Source organism: Protopterus annectens, chromosome 1.part2 (assembly GCF_019279795.1).
Source record: "Protopterus annectens isolate FY-2018-M chromosome 1.part2, PAN1.0, whole genome shotgun sequence".
Classification (NCBI taxonomy): Eukaryota; Metazoa; Chordata; order Ceratodontiformes; family Protopteridae; genus Protopterus; species Protopterus annectens.
The window spans coordinates 831,325,116-831,340,710 of record NC_056727.1 but is presented as its reverse complement, the minus strand read 5'-3'; the positions used below and the strand labels follow the sequence as shown (position 1 = coordinate 831,340,710).

The following is a 15,595-nucleotide window of genomic DNA, read 5'->3' as shown; positions in this document are numbered from 1 at the left end:
ACTGGGTGGTATGTCAGGGAGTTTCTTTGCAGGTGGTGTGGGATGAAGGAAAAGGGGAATAAAATAGCCTCTGGAAATTACGTTTAGCACCCAGGCATTATTTGTTAGTTTTGTCCAGGCGTCTAGGTGCAGTGATGGTCTGTCCCAAATACCTCCAAAGTAGGGCAAGCTCTTAAGGAGCGGTGATGGGGCCCATCAGTGAATGGTTCCCTAATGTCCTGATACTGAGGACTCCCCTCTGCCCTTGGGGGGCATCTTCCATTGAAACCTCATCCTCTGCCTCTGGATGAGGATTCATCATGAGCATCAGGGAAAGGACCCTGAGATTTTTTGAACCAAATCTTCTTCCCACTGCACTGATTCCTGGAAAATGGCCTCTGCGGGGGAGAAAACTTGATCCCTACAACAGACAGGGTCAAGCATATCCTTTACTGACCCATCAAAGAAAGCAGTGGTAAAAAATGCCTTAAAGGGTCCACAAACCCGCAATGCCTCAACCAAGCTTGTCTCCTTAGGGTTATGCCTGTTCTGGCTGTTCAAGAGGTACCTCCCGCAGAGCTGGAAGTCAACCTCATTGATGAGTTAGCTAAGGGCATGACAGTCGACAACTGGGGAAAGACCTTACTGAAGTCCTCCTCCAACAAGCATTCAGAGAACTGGTGACCTCCTTGGCCAGATCTCTTTAAAGATGTGTAAAATGTGCCAAATAGTTCAGCACTCTCAGTGAAAAAGTTGCATATGCACTTCCCATGTTTGTCCAAGGCCAGAGACTTCTTGTTTGAGGGGTAGAGAGAGGAGCTCTGCTCCGCTAGCTCCTTCTTTGTGGCCGCTGCCACAATAATGGCATCAACTGGAATACCTTTACTCTTTTTTTAATTTCTCCAAATCTTTTGGGTTTATAATACTATGTCAGGAATGGACCCCATTCCTAAGTCAAAGTACAATTAAAGTTTATGAAATTAGTATTGTTTCAGTCTTTGATGTCACCGAAAAGTGCTCTTCGCAGCACCAGCAATGTGCCCAGTAATGACTCCTCCTGCAATTCATACGGGGGTTACGTGGATTGGTAACATATCTAAATATGACTGTCGATTGTTTTTTATAAGCCCCGTTGCTCCTACTACTTTTGGAACTGTAGGAGTATCTTTCTTCCACATTGCTCTCGTTTCTTCCTACAGATCCTGATATTTTATGACTTCGTGTCTCTCTGTATGCAAGACACTGTAGTTACTGGGTGTGGCGATTTCAATGATCAATGCTACTTTTGTCTTCTTTTCTTGGACCACTATATCCAGTTTTCTAGCATCTATCTTTTTAACTATTGGAAATGGGTGATCCCATCTGATATAAACTTCATCATTTTCTATGATGCTTTGTGGTTTATGTTTCCAGTGTTTTCAGCCACTTCAATACCATAATGTTTGCACAACCCCTAGTGCAACAGTCTTGCAACATTGTTATGCCTTTCAGTATACAGTCCTTCTGCCATTGCTATGTCGCAACCAGCAATGAGGTGTGCGACTGTTTCCCATTCGGTTTTACAAAACCTACATTTGTCTGTTTCTCCCACATGTTCAATGGACTTTGTAAACCAATGTGTACATAGCCCAATGTCTTCGGCTGCCAATATTAACTTTTCATCTCTTGGTTTGAATTTGCCTCTCCTCAACCATTCCTACATTCGTTCCTGATCAACATAAGGTTCTTCCAGAAGTTTTCTATACTTGCAACTATATTTATGCTTTTTCCACATTTCTTGCCTTCTCATCTGGTCCTTCACCTTATATTCTTTCTTTTGTTTTTTGGCACATTCCGCTGCCCGATTTTTATCTACATCTGGTTTTATTTTCATTCCTGCTCGATGCCGATATGCTTCTGCTAAATTAAGCAGAGAAGTCATCTTAGACTTATTCTCCTCATGTTTCAAAACTTTTACTACACTTGGGTCTTGTGAGGTCAGCAGATGTGTGTGGAGTTCTACAAATGCAGATCTATACATGTAATCAATTTCAAGGAGGTCCATCCCTCCCTTGGAATAGGGAATATATAATCTTGGTATGCACTGATTTTTATAAATCATTTGGTGAGCATGAAGCATCCTTGTTTTCTTAGCTAATCTATCCAACATGTTTTGGGGTCAGTCAATCACTCAAACTGAAAGTTAGAACAGGAAGAACAAACTGATTTATAGCTTTAATTTTGTTCCTAGACATCAGTGCTATTTTCAGGATTAATTTAAGGACGACAGTCAGGCAGCGCACCAGTGGGGACAATCTAGTGTAGGGCTCAAGAATTTGTCAGCATGCTTGGGAACAGGCTCCATTCCATCAGGTTCCTTCCAAGCCCAGCAGGAAACCAGATCAATGAGCTCGTTCGTCGAAGGGGACACCTGGGATGTAGATGGGCCCATCCTGAACGCTTCCAGAAACAAAGATTCCTCCGAAGGAGGAGACTGGGCAGACCATCCATCCTCGTGCTTCAGGATCTCTAAAATATCTCCAAAGGACATATCAGGTGGAGATTGAGGGGACCCTTCTCCCTCATCGAGATCAATGTCCTCTGTCAAAGATTCCAAGGGGGAGTCGACGTGCTTCCTCTTGCACATCCTATTCCGGTGCACCTCCTCTGGGGGAAGACTCAGAGGGACGGACTCAGAAGAGGAGGAGACACCCGCCATGGTGGGAGGCTGGAGGATATCCTGGATGTGCTGACCTTGGGAGGAGGATGAATGGGACCAAGGCTCTGACCAGATGAGGACTGCATAGGATCCAGAGGAAGAGGAGATGCATTTCCAGGTCTGAAGAATGCCCTCTCTGCCAACTGGAAGGCCAACAACCGTGGGGATCCACCTTCCTTGTTTCCTCAGAGACAAAGCAAGAGGAGAAACTAAAGATATCACTCTGGACACTGAGGCGTGGGTAAACCTTGAAGGGGGAAAAAAAGACTTCTCTTGCCTCGGCGTATGGCTCCGAGACCTTGGATCCAAAACCATTGGAGCTGAAGATGAGCAGCTCTGAGAAGGTAAGCTCTGAACGAAAACAACCTTGGATGAATCCGAAGGCACCTTAGCAGCTGAGGTATTCAGATCAGAGAGGTCAGTTCTGAGAAGGTGCACCATCGGGGGTGAATAGCTCCAGCTCTGAGGTTCTCCTCTGATTCGAAGGAGACCTGGCCTTCCTAGGATCTGATGGTGATGGATCTGTCAGTTGTTTCTTCTTCTCCGGAACTGGAGTAGAAGCCCCAGAGGAAACTGAAGGTACCCTTTTCTTTGGTTCCTTTGAGACTCCTGGCTGGAGGATGGTAACAGCCCTTTTAAGAATTAGCTTGTTGCGGCGATCCGCTAAGGGCCGGGAGTTAAAGGCTGCACACACCTCACCATCCCTGCTCCAAATGAGCAGCATCTAAACAGTATACACACTTGTCGTGGGAGTCTGAGTGAGGAATTTTGTGTCCACAAGAGATGCACCTCAACACCAGTGGACTTGTCCACCATTGAGCACACCTCATACAACCAAGCAAGCAAATACCAATTGCACACTAACCACAGTAGTTATTCCACTTACACCACATAACTACTTAAAGGTACTAATAATTAACGAAAAGATACCAGGAAGGTTCTTTTTTTTTTTGTTAAACAGAAAGGGAAGTTAGCGAAGGGGGAAAAACATAGGCCAATGGCCATATGGGAGGGAAGAAAAAGAGAACAAAAGTACAAAAACCCTAACACCCAATTAACTCTAACAGAAGGAGGGGAGGAATAGACAAAGTTCTAATACAGTTTAGGCACACAATTGGAGAGAAAAAAAAAATAAGGCATTAACTTGTCACTAGCTCGAGATAGCATAAGAGGTGTCTGTACAGGAAGGCAGTAATCGAGATCTGAAGGGTTGTGGAAGCTGCAGGCCATTGCAGGAGTGGTGGGAGGAGCTTGAGATTAGCTGCAACTGTCTTTTGGAATGGCTGGTTCGGATCCCATGTCTGATCCAAGGACCCAGTCGTTAGGAATAATGAAATAGATAACATTAGATCAAACTAAAAAACATTAGATCGAGGTTTAAAAGAAGGCAGGATTTGAATGAGCTGTGTAGTGTCTGACTGACAATAACTGGATAGATTATACATGATGTATAATGTTTGCAACTAAAATTATGTGAATATAGTTTGTTTTCACTTATATAAATGTACGATTGCCTATGTCATACATGATAATTTAATAAAAATGTTTCTCGTTTAAAAAAAAAAAATCCTTCTACAAAGTTCTATGCTCACATCTTCCAATACTTCCACTCTGTGAAAAGTAACTTAAGCCTCCATCCTGCTGCCCTTTCTGCCTAGAGTGGCAAGACCTGAAAATTTGGCAGTTGTAACATTCTTTCTCACCATGTGCTTCTCAAAGGCAGCATCAATGCAGGTCCTGCACAAAGTGACAAATCTGGGGAAAAAAGTGAAGGTCTAAGTTTCTCAGGCATCAAAGGCAGGAAACTTTGGTACTGGATATAAAACAATGTGGATATGAACCGAGTGTGTAGCAGAAAAGAGACCGTGACTAACAGGACATAGCGCACACACTTAGATTTGCAAGAAACAGTGTGCTGGTGAGAGGAATCTGCATCGCTGAGTGAGAGTTAGAGATTCAAGAGCGGCCTTAGGTCGACTGGTGCCCTAGGCAAAAGGGCTCCACGGCGCCCCCACCACACCACCTGGTGCCCCCATCCTGGTCTACTCACACCAAATAAACACTGAAAAAGTGCCCCTGCTACAGCGGCGCCCTAGGTGGCTGCCTAGTTGGCCTATGCCTAAGGCCGGCTATGTAGAGATTACAAGGATTTTTTGCAAGGGTTGTGATCTCATAAATTCCAAATGCTACTTAGAGCAGACAGCATCCAAGTCATATTATCTGACATGGTGAGTGCTCAAAAAATGTTACTCTACAGAAAGAATTTGTGCAGTTCCAGTATTTGGTAGCAAGGTCGTACCAGTAACACAGGCTTCAAACAAATCTCTGGAGGATGTAGGACATTCTCTGGTGGATACTATGAATCCTGCAAAAAATCTTCACAATTATGTAGCAGATGAACAGAAACCTAACGTTGTGACTCTATAAAATGTGCAGTGCATGTTTTCAACATGTGCAGTACATGCTTCTCCCATAACACTGCCATACATGTAATCCTTTGCTTATATCCACCATACTGGAAGCTTCTATAGGCCACTACAACTACTGCTTTGTGAAGAAGTTTAAAGAAGAAAAGTATCCTGGGACCTACTTTATCCAGCGCTTCATAAGACTTGTTGAGCAAAGCTCTCCAAAACTTTGCAGTTGGTTTATTTGCATTTTCTTCCACAGAGCGAGCAACCATGTTTATATAGCAGAGAGTTTCCTCCAACAGCCTAGAAAAACAGTGTAAAACAGGTTAGTAGGATATAACATATATTAGTTTCCTTAAGCAAAAAAAAAGCCACAGTCAGTTTGTGATCAAGGATTTTAACATTTCAGTATCTAATACTTCCTCAGCTGTAGGAACACAATGTTTTAAAAACAGTGATACAAGGGACGTTAATCTTCACATAAAAGTATCATTAATGTTGCAAGAAATTAAACACCAGCAGACTAAAAAAGGCTGCAGACCTGTTTTAGCTTCAACACTTGGTTGGGATGCTATACTTTTATGGACTTAATTGTGTTTAGTGGAAAACATTTCCTTTGTTCAACCCTGTCTATGAGAGAGAGACAGAAACAGAATGTAGACTTCCAAAAGGCTGCAAAAGGAAACATTATCAAGATAACAGCTCAGTACAGGTAGAAAACAATTCTCAGGTAATGAAGACAACACATCAATAAAACATTCACACTTTAACATTATCACACATTACAAATGGTCAGATAAAAAAGTCACCATTTAGAACAATGAAGGAAGCTTTGACTTACTTCTGTTCATGTTGTTGTAAAGCCACCTGTCGACTGACATCACACTCAGCAACCTAATATGTATTGGAATGAAAAGAAATACTGTATGAGTAAAATGGCCCCTACCATCATTTAAGGGCAAAAGGCTATGTCCACCTTTTTTCTATAACTACTTTGCACATATCTATCCATATCTACTTAATGCACATGTGCACATTATATGCAGGTATAAATAAGTGTGTGTGTGTACATATATATATATATATATATATATATATATATACACACACACACACACACACACACACACACACACATACACACACACACACACACACACACATATATATATATATATATATATATACACACACACACACACACACACACACACACACACTTTAACAAACTTTGTGAGATGAAATCAGACGTTTTGTTCACGTTACTCCTATATGAAGATATACATTTCAGAAAAAAGTTACATTGACTTGCACTGTACACAAGCACTCCAAAAGGCTATGAAAATAACTTCAGCGCTGGATATATACGTGTTCATTTGTTTATCATAAATATTATAACACACTTTACCAATTACTGAAAGTGTAGTCAAAGCTCACTGCAATGTTTTAATTGCATGCATCCAGCTACTACTGCATCCAAGCATCATAAAATTACTATATAATACTGAATAACTTATGTAGGTGAAACAGTTCTGAATAGTTTGTTATATTTAAATACATCAGAAGGAGACTACATTATCTATTGGAAATAGCAGCTACATGGATGGAATTTTAACATGGAAATAGACAAGGCAGTGTTAAAAACAAATGCAACAGTTCAAGTATCTGTATCAGACTTCCTAAACACAAACTAGTACCAGACAGTCTCTTAGACAATAGCATTGGTCTCAGATTTGATATATAAATAATGTTACCAATGATTCAAGCTTTACATTAAAATTTGAATGTTGTACCTAACTCAATGAAGTACAGTTTAAAAAGCTTGACTTTGACTTAAATGATCAAGTTCGACTTGTGGCCTGGGTGGTAGAGAAATCAGGCAGGGGAAAATAGTCATGAAATGGCCAAAGCTAGCTTGTCCATCCTGGGGGGGGGGGGTCAACTCACTATACTGTGGAAACCTATCAGAGGAAAGGTGTCTTGCAAGCAGCAAAAGTTAATATCTATGCTTCGTCCCTATCAAGCCACATATGTGCTAGCCTTCATGATGCACGTACAGCCCTCAGGGGAAGTCCTTGCATACTCCTGCACTTAAAAACATGCATAGCAGTCAAATGGTGGGGGGGGTTAAGGTTATATAATAGGAAAACTTTGATGGCTGCAATAATGTCAGCTTCCATGACCAGTTTTAGTCTCACCACAGAAAATTAATTTGGCTCATGACAAGAAGGATGAAAATCAGCAGGAAGCAAGGATAAATAAACATTAAAAAATCTAGTCTTATTACATAAACTTCCAGTATACAGGAATAAAGCTTATTTGTGACCCAGGATACCCACTGTTCAGTTACTGGTACAGGTGCTGGTGGGACTGGGTGGGGAAGATATAAGTGAAAGGTAAATGCCAACATTCCCTTCTTGCAAAGAATCTGGCAATTTGGCTTGCTGCACTGGTGACACCTACAGCAGAACACATGCATCACTCATGGTTATGGGCCTGATGACAGCTACAATGCACATCGGTGTGTTGCATTACCATGAGGTAAGCACATGTGGTAGTGTGCATGCAGAACTCACAAGCCATCGACAAGAAAGAGTTTATTACAATCACAGATCCTTAGCAAGAAGATGACTGCTCCCACTTCTGGCCTGTTCAACTCTTACCTCTGAGGAACAAAAGGACCACTAGGGTTGAGCTCCTGGGAACAAACGTGTCAACAGTTTGGCTAACTGTGGTGCAGGGCTTGGAGGGGGGGGATTCACTTTTAAACAAAACACTACTTTTTTTTTCCTCTGTCTCAGGGACATCAAGCTCTTCTCTCTCCAATGACCCATACAGCCATTTTTTTTTCCTCCCGGAGGTGGCAGATGAGCAGTGGAGGGTATAAATGTCATCTATACGAGGCCAAGAAGGTTTGCAGCATTAGCATTAAGGCCTTAATCTCTCTGTGCATGGTCCATAACCATTCAACAGTTCAGAATGGTGTCAGTGAGGGTGTACTACTCGTGTTTGCTGGTTGACACACCCTCTCAAGATGGCAGCATCACACTGGATCTCTGTTCTCCACTGGGAATTCTACAGCATGAATGAGTGACCTGATAGCCCCCCTCTTGTCTCACAAAAAGAGGCAAGCCATCAAAGCCGCATCTGTCCTTCCTGCTCTGCCTCCTCCCACACCAGCTTCTGCAGGCAGCCTTGCAGTAAGGGCTTTATCCCTCTACACCCATGGCACAGACAGTTTTGTTCACATTAATGAGAGAAAAAAAAGCTCAATCCAAGGCCTGCAATCAAAATTACTTCCTGTCCAAACATGACTGCTGTTAATTTTTTACCATCTTTATAAGGGAAAAAAAGTAATTTCCACTGTTTTTGACTTCCTTGCACAAATTACTGTTAAGTATTAACAGGATTTACATGTGCACATCTGATTCATGTTTACGTAAACAAAGACAAGGGTATGTAAATACAGCAAGGTGTGGGAGAAAGCTCTGTCACTAAAGTGTCAAAGAATACATCAAGTCTTTTGGGATTAATCTTAAAATCAGTCTGCTTTGGAAAAAGAATAAACTTCTTTACCTTCATTACTGCAGTAAAAAATGCTGTTTATATTAAAAAAAAAATAAGACAAAGAGCTGTACTTTTCTGAAGAAAAGTTTTCTGCATAAACAGAAATGAAGGGACAGGCAGCAAGCTTTTGAGTGGAGTCAATGAGGACTTAATTGATACAGCTGCAAATTTAAAAATTACATTTACATCACTTACAGACATCTGGTCTTCTTTATGGCAGCTAAGACAGTATACCAGAAAATAAAAGATGATGAAAAGAAATAATCTTTTCCTAAAACTGAGAAATTTTGGTATGATGGTGACTTTGCTAGGTCAAGGCCTTGCTTTAAAGTGCAGCAGTAAAAGTACTACTGGCAGTGTGGAATAAACTACAACAGAAGGGACTCTCCTTGTGTCACAGCACACTATAAAAGAGCCTGATGTTATTAGGAATTTGGCATTCACATCATACAAACATAAAGATGTGACAAAAACTCAACATTCAAGAAAAAAGGAAAATGTGCTTGCAAACTGTTAGTGCATGTCCCCACTCTGTCAAAAGTCATATACCTGAACAACATGCATGAACAAAAAAAAAAAAGTCATTACCTTGACGGCAGGACAGAGAGGCAGGTTCCAAAGTTTACTAATGCCAGTTTAAGGTACACTATAAGCTGTACATGTACATCTACAACTAAATTTCAAATATACTCCGCAGTGACCCCTGGGGACCTTGAGATCACCTGGAGACAAAGGCTTACTGTTTGACCTTAGGAGAAACTACAGGCTGTTACCTAGTGGAAAACAAAATCCCTCAGCTTCCAGACTTCAGCTAAAATAAGAGGAAGTTACTTAGAAGGACTAAGGCATACATGTGGAAATGTATCCTTGTGAACCAAATCTTGTCTCTTGTAGAGTTTCATGTTGCTTTCAGCTTTGGTCTGAATTCTCAGAATGCCTCCAAAATAGGAAGCAACAGTGACAGCATAAAATGTTTCAATATTAAAACAAGTTATTGGCGAGTGCATGAAATATCCATGCATCAATCATGCATATGGCTATGACTGTAACAATGGAGCACAGCATCTGTATAACATCTGTACTACTCCCCATAAATAGGTGGTTATAGAACAGATGCACAAAGCTAAGCTGTTTAGTTCCCATTGAATTTAATAAAACCAGACTATATTTTTTGTCTACTAAACACAGTGTTGCCATGTCACACTGTTTTCTTATAAAGTACATAGCAAAAAAAGAAGTTATGTTCCATAATGTTCCATGTGAGTTGTTCATCTCGCCTTCATTCTTTACTGATACTGCCAATTGCAAAGCTCAAGGTCTTCAAATAGCTTGAGGCCAAATCCATATCCCATGATGCACCTGTGAATTACCTCAGATCTTGTTTGCTGCGTATGCTAATACCATATGTCACTCTACATTCCTAAAGAAAAGGAAGAGAAGGTTTGAGTAGCCAGGATCGAACCAGCATCTCGGTCATTTTTCAGCCCAGGAGGGGATAGGAGGGAGGGACTTAAGAATGAAGGCGAGATGAAGAACTCACATGGAACATTACGGTAAGTACATAGCTTCTTTATGTGAAGTTGTTCAATCTCGCCGTTCATTCTTTACTGATGGGTAGCGTCCCAAGCACCATCAATCTAGGGTGGCTCACGGGAGTATATTTCTCAGGACCGTAGATCCAAAGGAGGCCCTGTCAACTTTGTAATGAATGATAAAAGTATGAGGTTTTGACCAAGTGGCTGCTGCACAAATATTATCAATAGGAAGTCTGGCAGAAAAGGCAGATGATATAGAAACTGTTCTGGTTGAGTGAGCTTTAATCTTGTGTTGCAAAGGTATATTGGCAGCTGAATAGGCAAAGGTGATACAATCAGATAACCATTTAGACAATCAAAATTGTTAGAATGATTGGGGAAGAAAACTGGCAAATCAATAACTTGGTTGAGATTGGTTTCAGTGCAAACTTTGGACAAGAATGAGGGATTTGTTCTAAGTGATACTCTGTCAAGCTGAAATATCAAATAGGGAAGCTTGATGGATAAAGCCTGAAGCTCTGACACTCTGCAGGCAGAAGTAATAGCTACCAGATAGATGGTCTCCCAAGACAAAAATCTGAGATCACAAGAAGAAGCTGGCTCAAATGGTGGGAGAATTATATGTGAAAGCATAAAATTTAGATTCCATGGAGAATAGGGAAATTTCACAGGAGGTCTCATATGAAAAGTCCCTTTGAGAAATGCTTTGGATAACTTGTGAGACATGATATTCAAACCTTCAAATCCAAGATGAAAATTAGAAATAGCAGCCAATTGTACCCGAACTGTTGCTGCTGCAGCTCCTTCATTGAAAATCATAGTCAAGAATTCTAAAATGGAAGCCATAGGGGCTTGGTAAGGATCAATATTTTTTGAGGGTCATATAGAAAATTTCTTCCATTTGCTAAGATATAGCTTTCTGGTAGAAGATTTGTGAGAGTACAAAAGGATCTGTTTTGTCTCACTGGAAAGGTTATGGAACCTGGCTATGATGAGAACTGGAGCAGCCAAGCTGTCAGCTTCAGGGACTGCAGAGAAGGATGGAGGTCCCCTGACAGGTGTGTCAGAAGGTTTGGAACTGGGTCCAGGATCCAAGGATCCTCCAAAAGATGAGGTTGAAGGAAGGGGAACCAAATCTGACAAGGCCAATGAGAGGCTATAAGAATGATGGTCCTTTCCCAGGGATTTTGCTTTCTGTAAAACCTTGGGTATCAACGGGATTGGTGGAAACGCATAGAGGAGTCCTGGAGGCCAATCGTGCACGAGAGCGTCCCTTGGGGCTTCTCCCGGAGGGGGAATCAGGACAAAGTAGCTTCTGCATTTCATGTTCATGTGACTGGCAAAAAGGTCGCAGCAAGGCTGGCCTCACCTGCGGAATATCCTGTCCGCAATTTCTTTCGTGAGGGACCACTCATGGGGCAACAAGATTGCCCTGCTCAGTTTGTCTGCTATCACGCTGGATCTCCCCGGGATGTGCATTGTCAACAGAAAGCGCTGGGTGGAAACAGCCCACAGCCAAACTCTGAGAGCTTCTCGATAAAGGGGGTAAGACCTGGTTCCTCCTTGTTTGTTCAAGTACCAGACCACCGACATGTTGTCTGTGTGAATCGCAATCGTACCCAGAGGGATAGAGATCTGAAAGTACTGCAACGCCAAAAGTATTGCTCCCATCTCCAGATGTGTCTCTTGATCGGTCCAAGTGCCTTGGGCAGTCTTTCCATGAAAATGCCCCCCTACCCTATCTGGGAAGCATCCGCTGGGGGGGGGTAGCACAAATGGGCGTCCCATCGTGACATAAAGTGAAGTCCACCACCACTGAAGGTCCGTCTTGCAAGAATTTGTGATGATTATGGAGTGATTCATGGGGAACTCTTGGTAAGACCATTGAGTGAACAATAGCCATTGAAATACTCTCGTGCATATGGCTAGAATTGCTGCTACCATCATGCCTAATACTTTCAGAACTTCCGATGCTGGTGCTTTGTCCTTTGGTATCAGGATGCTGACAAGTTGATGAACAAGAGAGACTCTTTCTATTGGAAGCCTTAGAGAGGTGGTAGTGGTGTCCAATTCTGCTCCTATTAAAAACAATATGCTGCGATGGTGACAAGGCAGATTTTTCTGAGTTGACTGTAATGCCCAGATGACTGCAGAGTGACAAGAGTGGACTCCCTGGTCTGAATGAGTTGATGCCTGGTGGTGGCGGTAAGGAGCCAATTGTCTAGGTACGGAAACACCTGCAATCCTAGGCTCCTCAGGTGAGCCGTGACCACTGCCATGCATTTGGTGAACACTCTGGGGGCTGTAGTGAGACCAAAGGGCAGGGCTTGAAATTAATAGTGATTGGTTCCCAGAAGGAAGCGCAGGTGATCCCTGGATGGTCTGGCCAGTTTTATGTGGTAGTACGCATCCTTGAGATATATCAAGCACATCCAATTGTCTTTCCCTAAAAAGGGAAGTATAGACTGAAGCGTGAACATCCGAAAAAAGAAGTTATGTACTTATCATAATGTTCGATGTTTGTAGTCCATCTCGCCCTTCATTCTTACACTTGGGATCGGAGCTGAACCTCAACTCTGACTCGGCCATTACTCTAGCTCAAAAACTTCTGATTGGCTCGTGGCTAGGAAGTATCCCATCATGCATCGCTAACACAACCCAGATCTTGTTTGCTGCAAGGAGAAACATACAGAGACAAAGAACAAACCATGTCGAAAGGACCCAACATAACAATAAGGCAGTAGTGACTCTACCCCTAGGTCCTCAAGGAGAGGGCAGGAGGGAGGGTTTTGTAAGAATGAAGGGCGAGATGGACTACAAACATCGAACATTATGGCAAGTACATAACTTCTTTATGTTCTGTAGTCCTATCCCGCCTTCATTTTTACACCTGGGACAGTGTCCCCAGCACCTTCATCTTGGGTGGCTCATTGGAAAATGCTCCTGAGTACTGTAGAACCAAAGGAAGACCTGTTCCTAGAAGCCATATACAATTTGTAGTGAGTAATGAATCAACGAGGTGAAGCCCATGTTGCTGCTGCACAGATATTATCTATTGGGATTTTAGCCTGAAAAGCTACCGAGGTAGACACAGATCTGGTAGAATGAGCTTTCACCTTGAAGGGAAGACCTTTGTCAATGGATGTATAGACAAAGGAAATGCAACTAGAAATCCAGTGTGACTTTAGAAACTGGAAGGTCCTTCCTTGTATCTGAAAAGGAAACAAACAGTTGATCCGATCTTCTGAAATCCTTAGTTCTGTCCAGGTAAAAACGCAATTGCCTATGTACATCCAGTTGGTGAAATTTGTACTCTGCCTTGTTAGAAAAATTATGGAAGAAAACAGGTAATTCAATGGACTGATTAATATTGGCCTGAGAAGAAACCTTAGGAATAAAGGAAGGGTTTGTCCATAAGGAGACCCTATCTTTGTGAAACACCAAATAAGGGGGCTTAACGGAAAGAGCTTGCAGTTCAGAAACCCTCCTTGCAGATGTGATAGCCACTAAAAATATAGTTTTCCATGATAAGAACTAAAGGTCACAAGTAGCTGAAGGTTCGAAAGGGGTTGAGGTAAGTCTATGGAGTACGAAGTTCAAATCCCATGGTGCCACAGATCCATGACTGGGGGGGGTCTTAACAAGGTGGCCCCTTTAAGGAAAGCTCTACACAGTCTATGAGCCATAGGGTTAGGGTCATTAGCCAAATGAAAGGTAGAAATAGCTGCCAGTTGAACTTTAATAGTCGCAGCTGCTGAACCTTGATGGAACAACTGAGTAAGGAACTCTAAAACATCAGAAATGGGAGCTGTGTAAGGATAAAGGTTTCTCTCACGGGCCCAAAAGGAGAATCTTTATCATTTACTGGTATAAATCCTTCTGATAGAAGGCTTGTGAGAGGATGTCAGAATGTGTAACACCTCAGGAGAAAAGTCATGAAAAGCCTGACTAGGAATGGAATTGGAGCAGCCAAGCTGTCAAATTGAGGGTGTGGAGGGAGGCATGGAACACTCCTGACATGTGCGTCAGCAAATCTGGCACTGGGTCCAGAGTCCATGGTTCATCCATTAGATGAGGTTTGAGGAAGGGGAACCAAATCTGTCAAGGAAAGTAAGGAGCAATTACGATCATTTTGCTTCCCAAGAATATTGCTTTCTGAATAACCTTTGATATCAGGGGGAATGGTGGATAGGCATAGATAAGTCCAGAGGGCCAATTGTGAACAAGTGTGTCTCTGGGTGTCTCGCCTTCCGGGGGAATTAGGGTGAAGTAGCTGCTGCATTTGGCTTTGAGAGGGGTGGTAAATAGATCGCAGCAAGGCTGACCCCATGCATGTGCTCAGAGACCACTTGTGAGGCATCAGAACAGCCCTGTTGAGCCTGTCGGCTCTCATGCTGGATTTCCCCGGAATGTGCGTTGCGACCAGAAAGTGTTGGGAAGACACTGCCCACTCCCACACTCGAAGGGCTTCTCTGCAAAGGTGATAAGATTTGGTCCCTCCCTGTTTTGTTTATATACCACACCACCGACATATTCTCCGAGTGGATCGCAATCGTTCCGAGAGGGAGAAAGCTGTGAAGTGCTTGCAACATCAGAAGCACTGCTCTCATCTCTAAGACGTTGATATGCAAATGAGCCTCGTATTCCTGCCACGTGCCTTGGACTGTTCTCCCTAGATAATGCTCCCCCCACCCTATCTGGGAGGCATTCGTGGTCATGGTGGGAATGAGAAGGGGGGGGGGGCAAACGGTCTGCCTGTATTTAGATTGCTGGTCTGGGTCCACCAGCGAAAATCCTGTTTGCACAAATCTGTTATCAGGATTGTGTGAGAAAGGAGTAGATACTGTAGTGACCATTGGGCAGAGAGTAGCCACTGCAGAACCCTCATGTGTAGTCTGGCCAATGGGACTAATGTTATTGTACAGGCCATCGTCCCTAACAACTTGAGCACCATCTTTGCTTTTGCTTTCCTTAGAGGAAGTAAACTCAAGACTTGTTCCCTGAGGTTCTGAATTCTTTCTACAGGAAGGTAAGCCCTCATTGATACGGTGTTTATTTCGGTGCCAATAAAATTCACATGCTGAGAGGGCGATAATGCAGATTTTTGCCAATTTACTGTAATCCCTAACTGCAAGCAAGTTGAAATGGTAGCGTCCCTGGCCTGTAACAGTAGATGCCTGGTGGTAGCAGTCAGGAGCCAGTCGTCCAGGTACAGAAACACTTGAAATCCCCAACGTCTCAAGTGAGCAGTAACCACTGCCATGCATTTGGTGAACACCCTGGGGACTGTGGTGAGACCAAAGGGCAGGGTGTGAAACTGATAATGACTGGCTCCCAGCCGGAAGCGTAAGTGACTCCTTGATGCTCTGTCCATCTTGATATGGTAGTATGCATCCTGGCTGTCT

At 42.8% G+C, this 15,595-nt stretch overlaps 1 protein-coding gene across 2 annotated transcripts in view; it reads right to left on the bottom strand.

Annotated features, from left to right (window-relative positions):
* Nucleotides 1-15,595, bottom strand: part of HEATR1 (HEAT repeat containing 1) — a 1,780,420-nt gene that overhangs the window by 406,887 nt on the left and 1,357,938 nt on the right. For both annotated transcript variants that reach the window (XM_044059100.1, XM_044059109.1), the window contains exons 33-34: nucleotides 5,930-5,982; nucleotides 5,268-5,391 (exon numbers count right to left, since the gene is read on the bottom strand). In XM_044059100.1, the coding sequence (XP_043915035.1) occupies nucleotides 5,268-5,391; nucleotides 5,930-5,982 (177 nt within the window). The remainder of the gene's footprint in view (nucleotides 1-5,267; nucleotides 5,392-5,929; nucleotides 5,983-15,595) is intronic.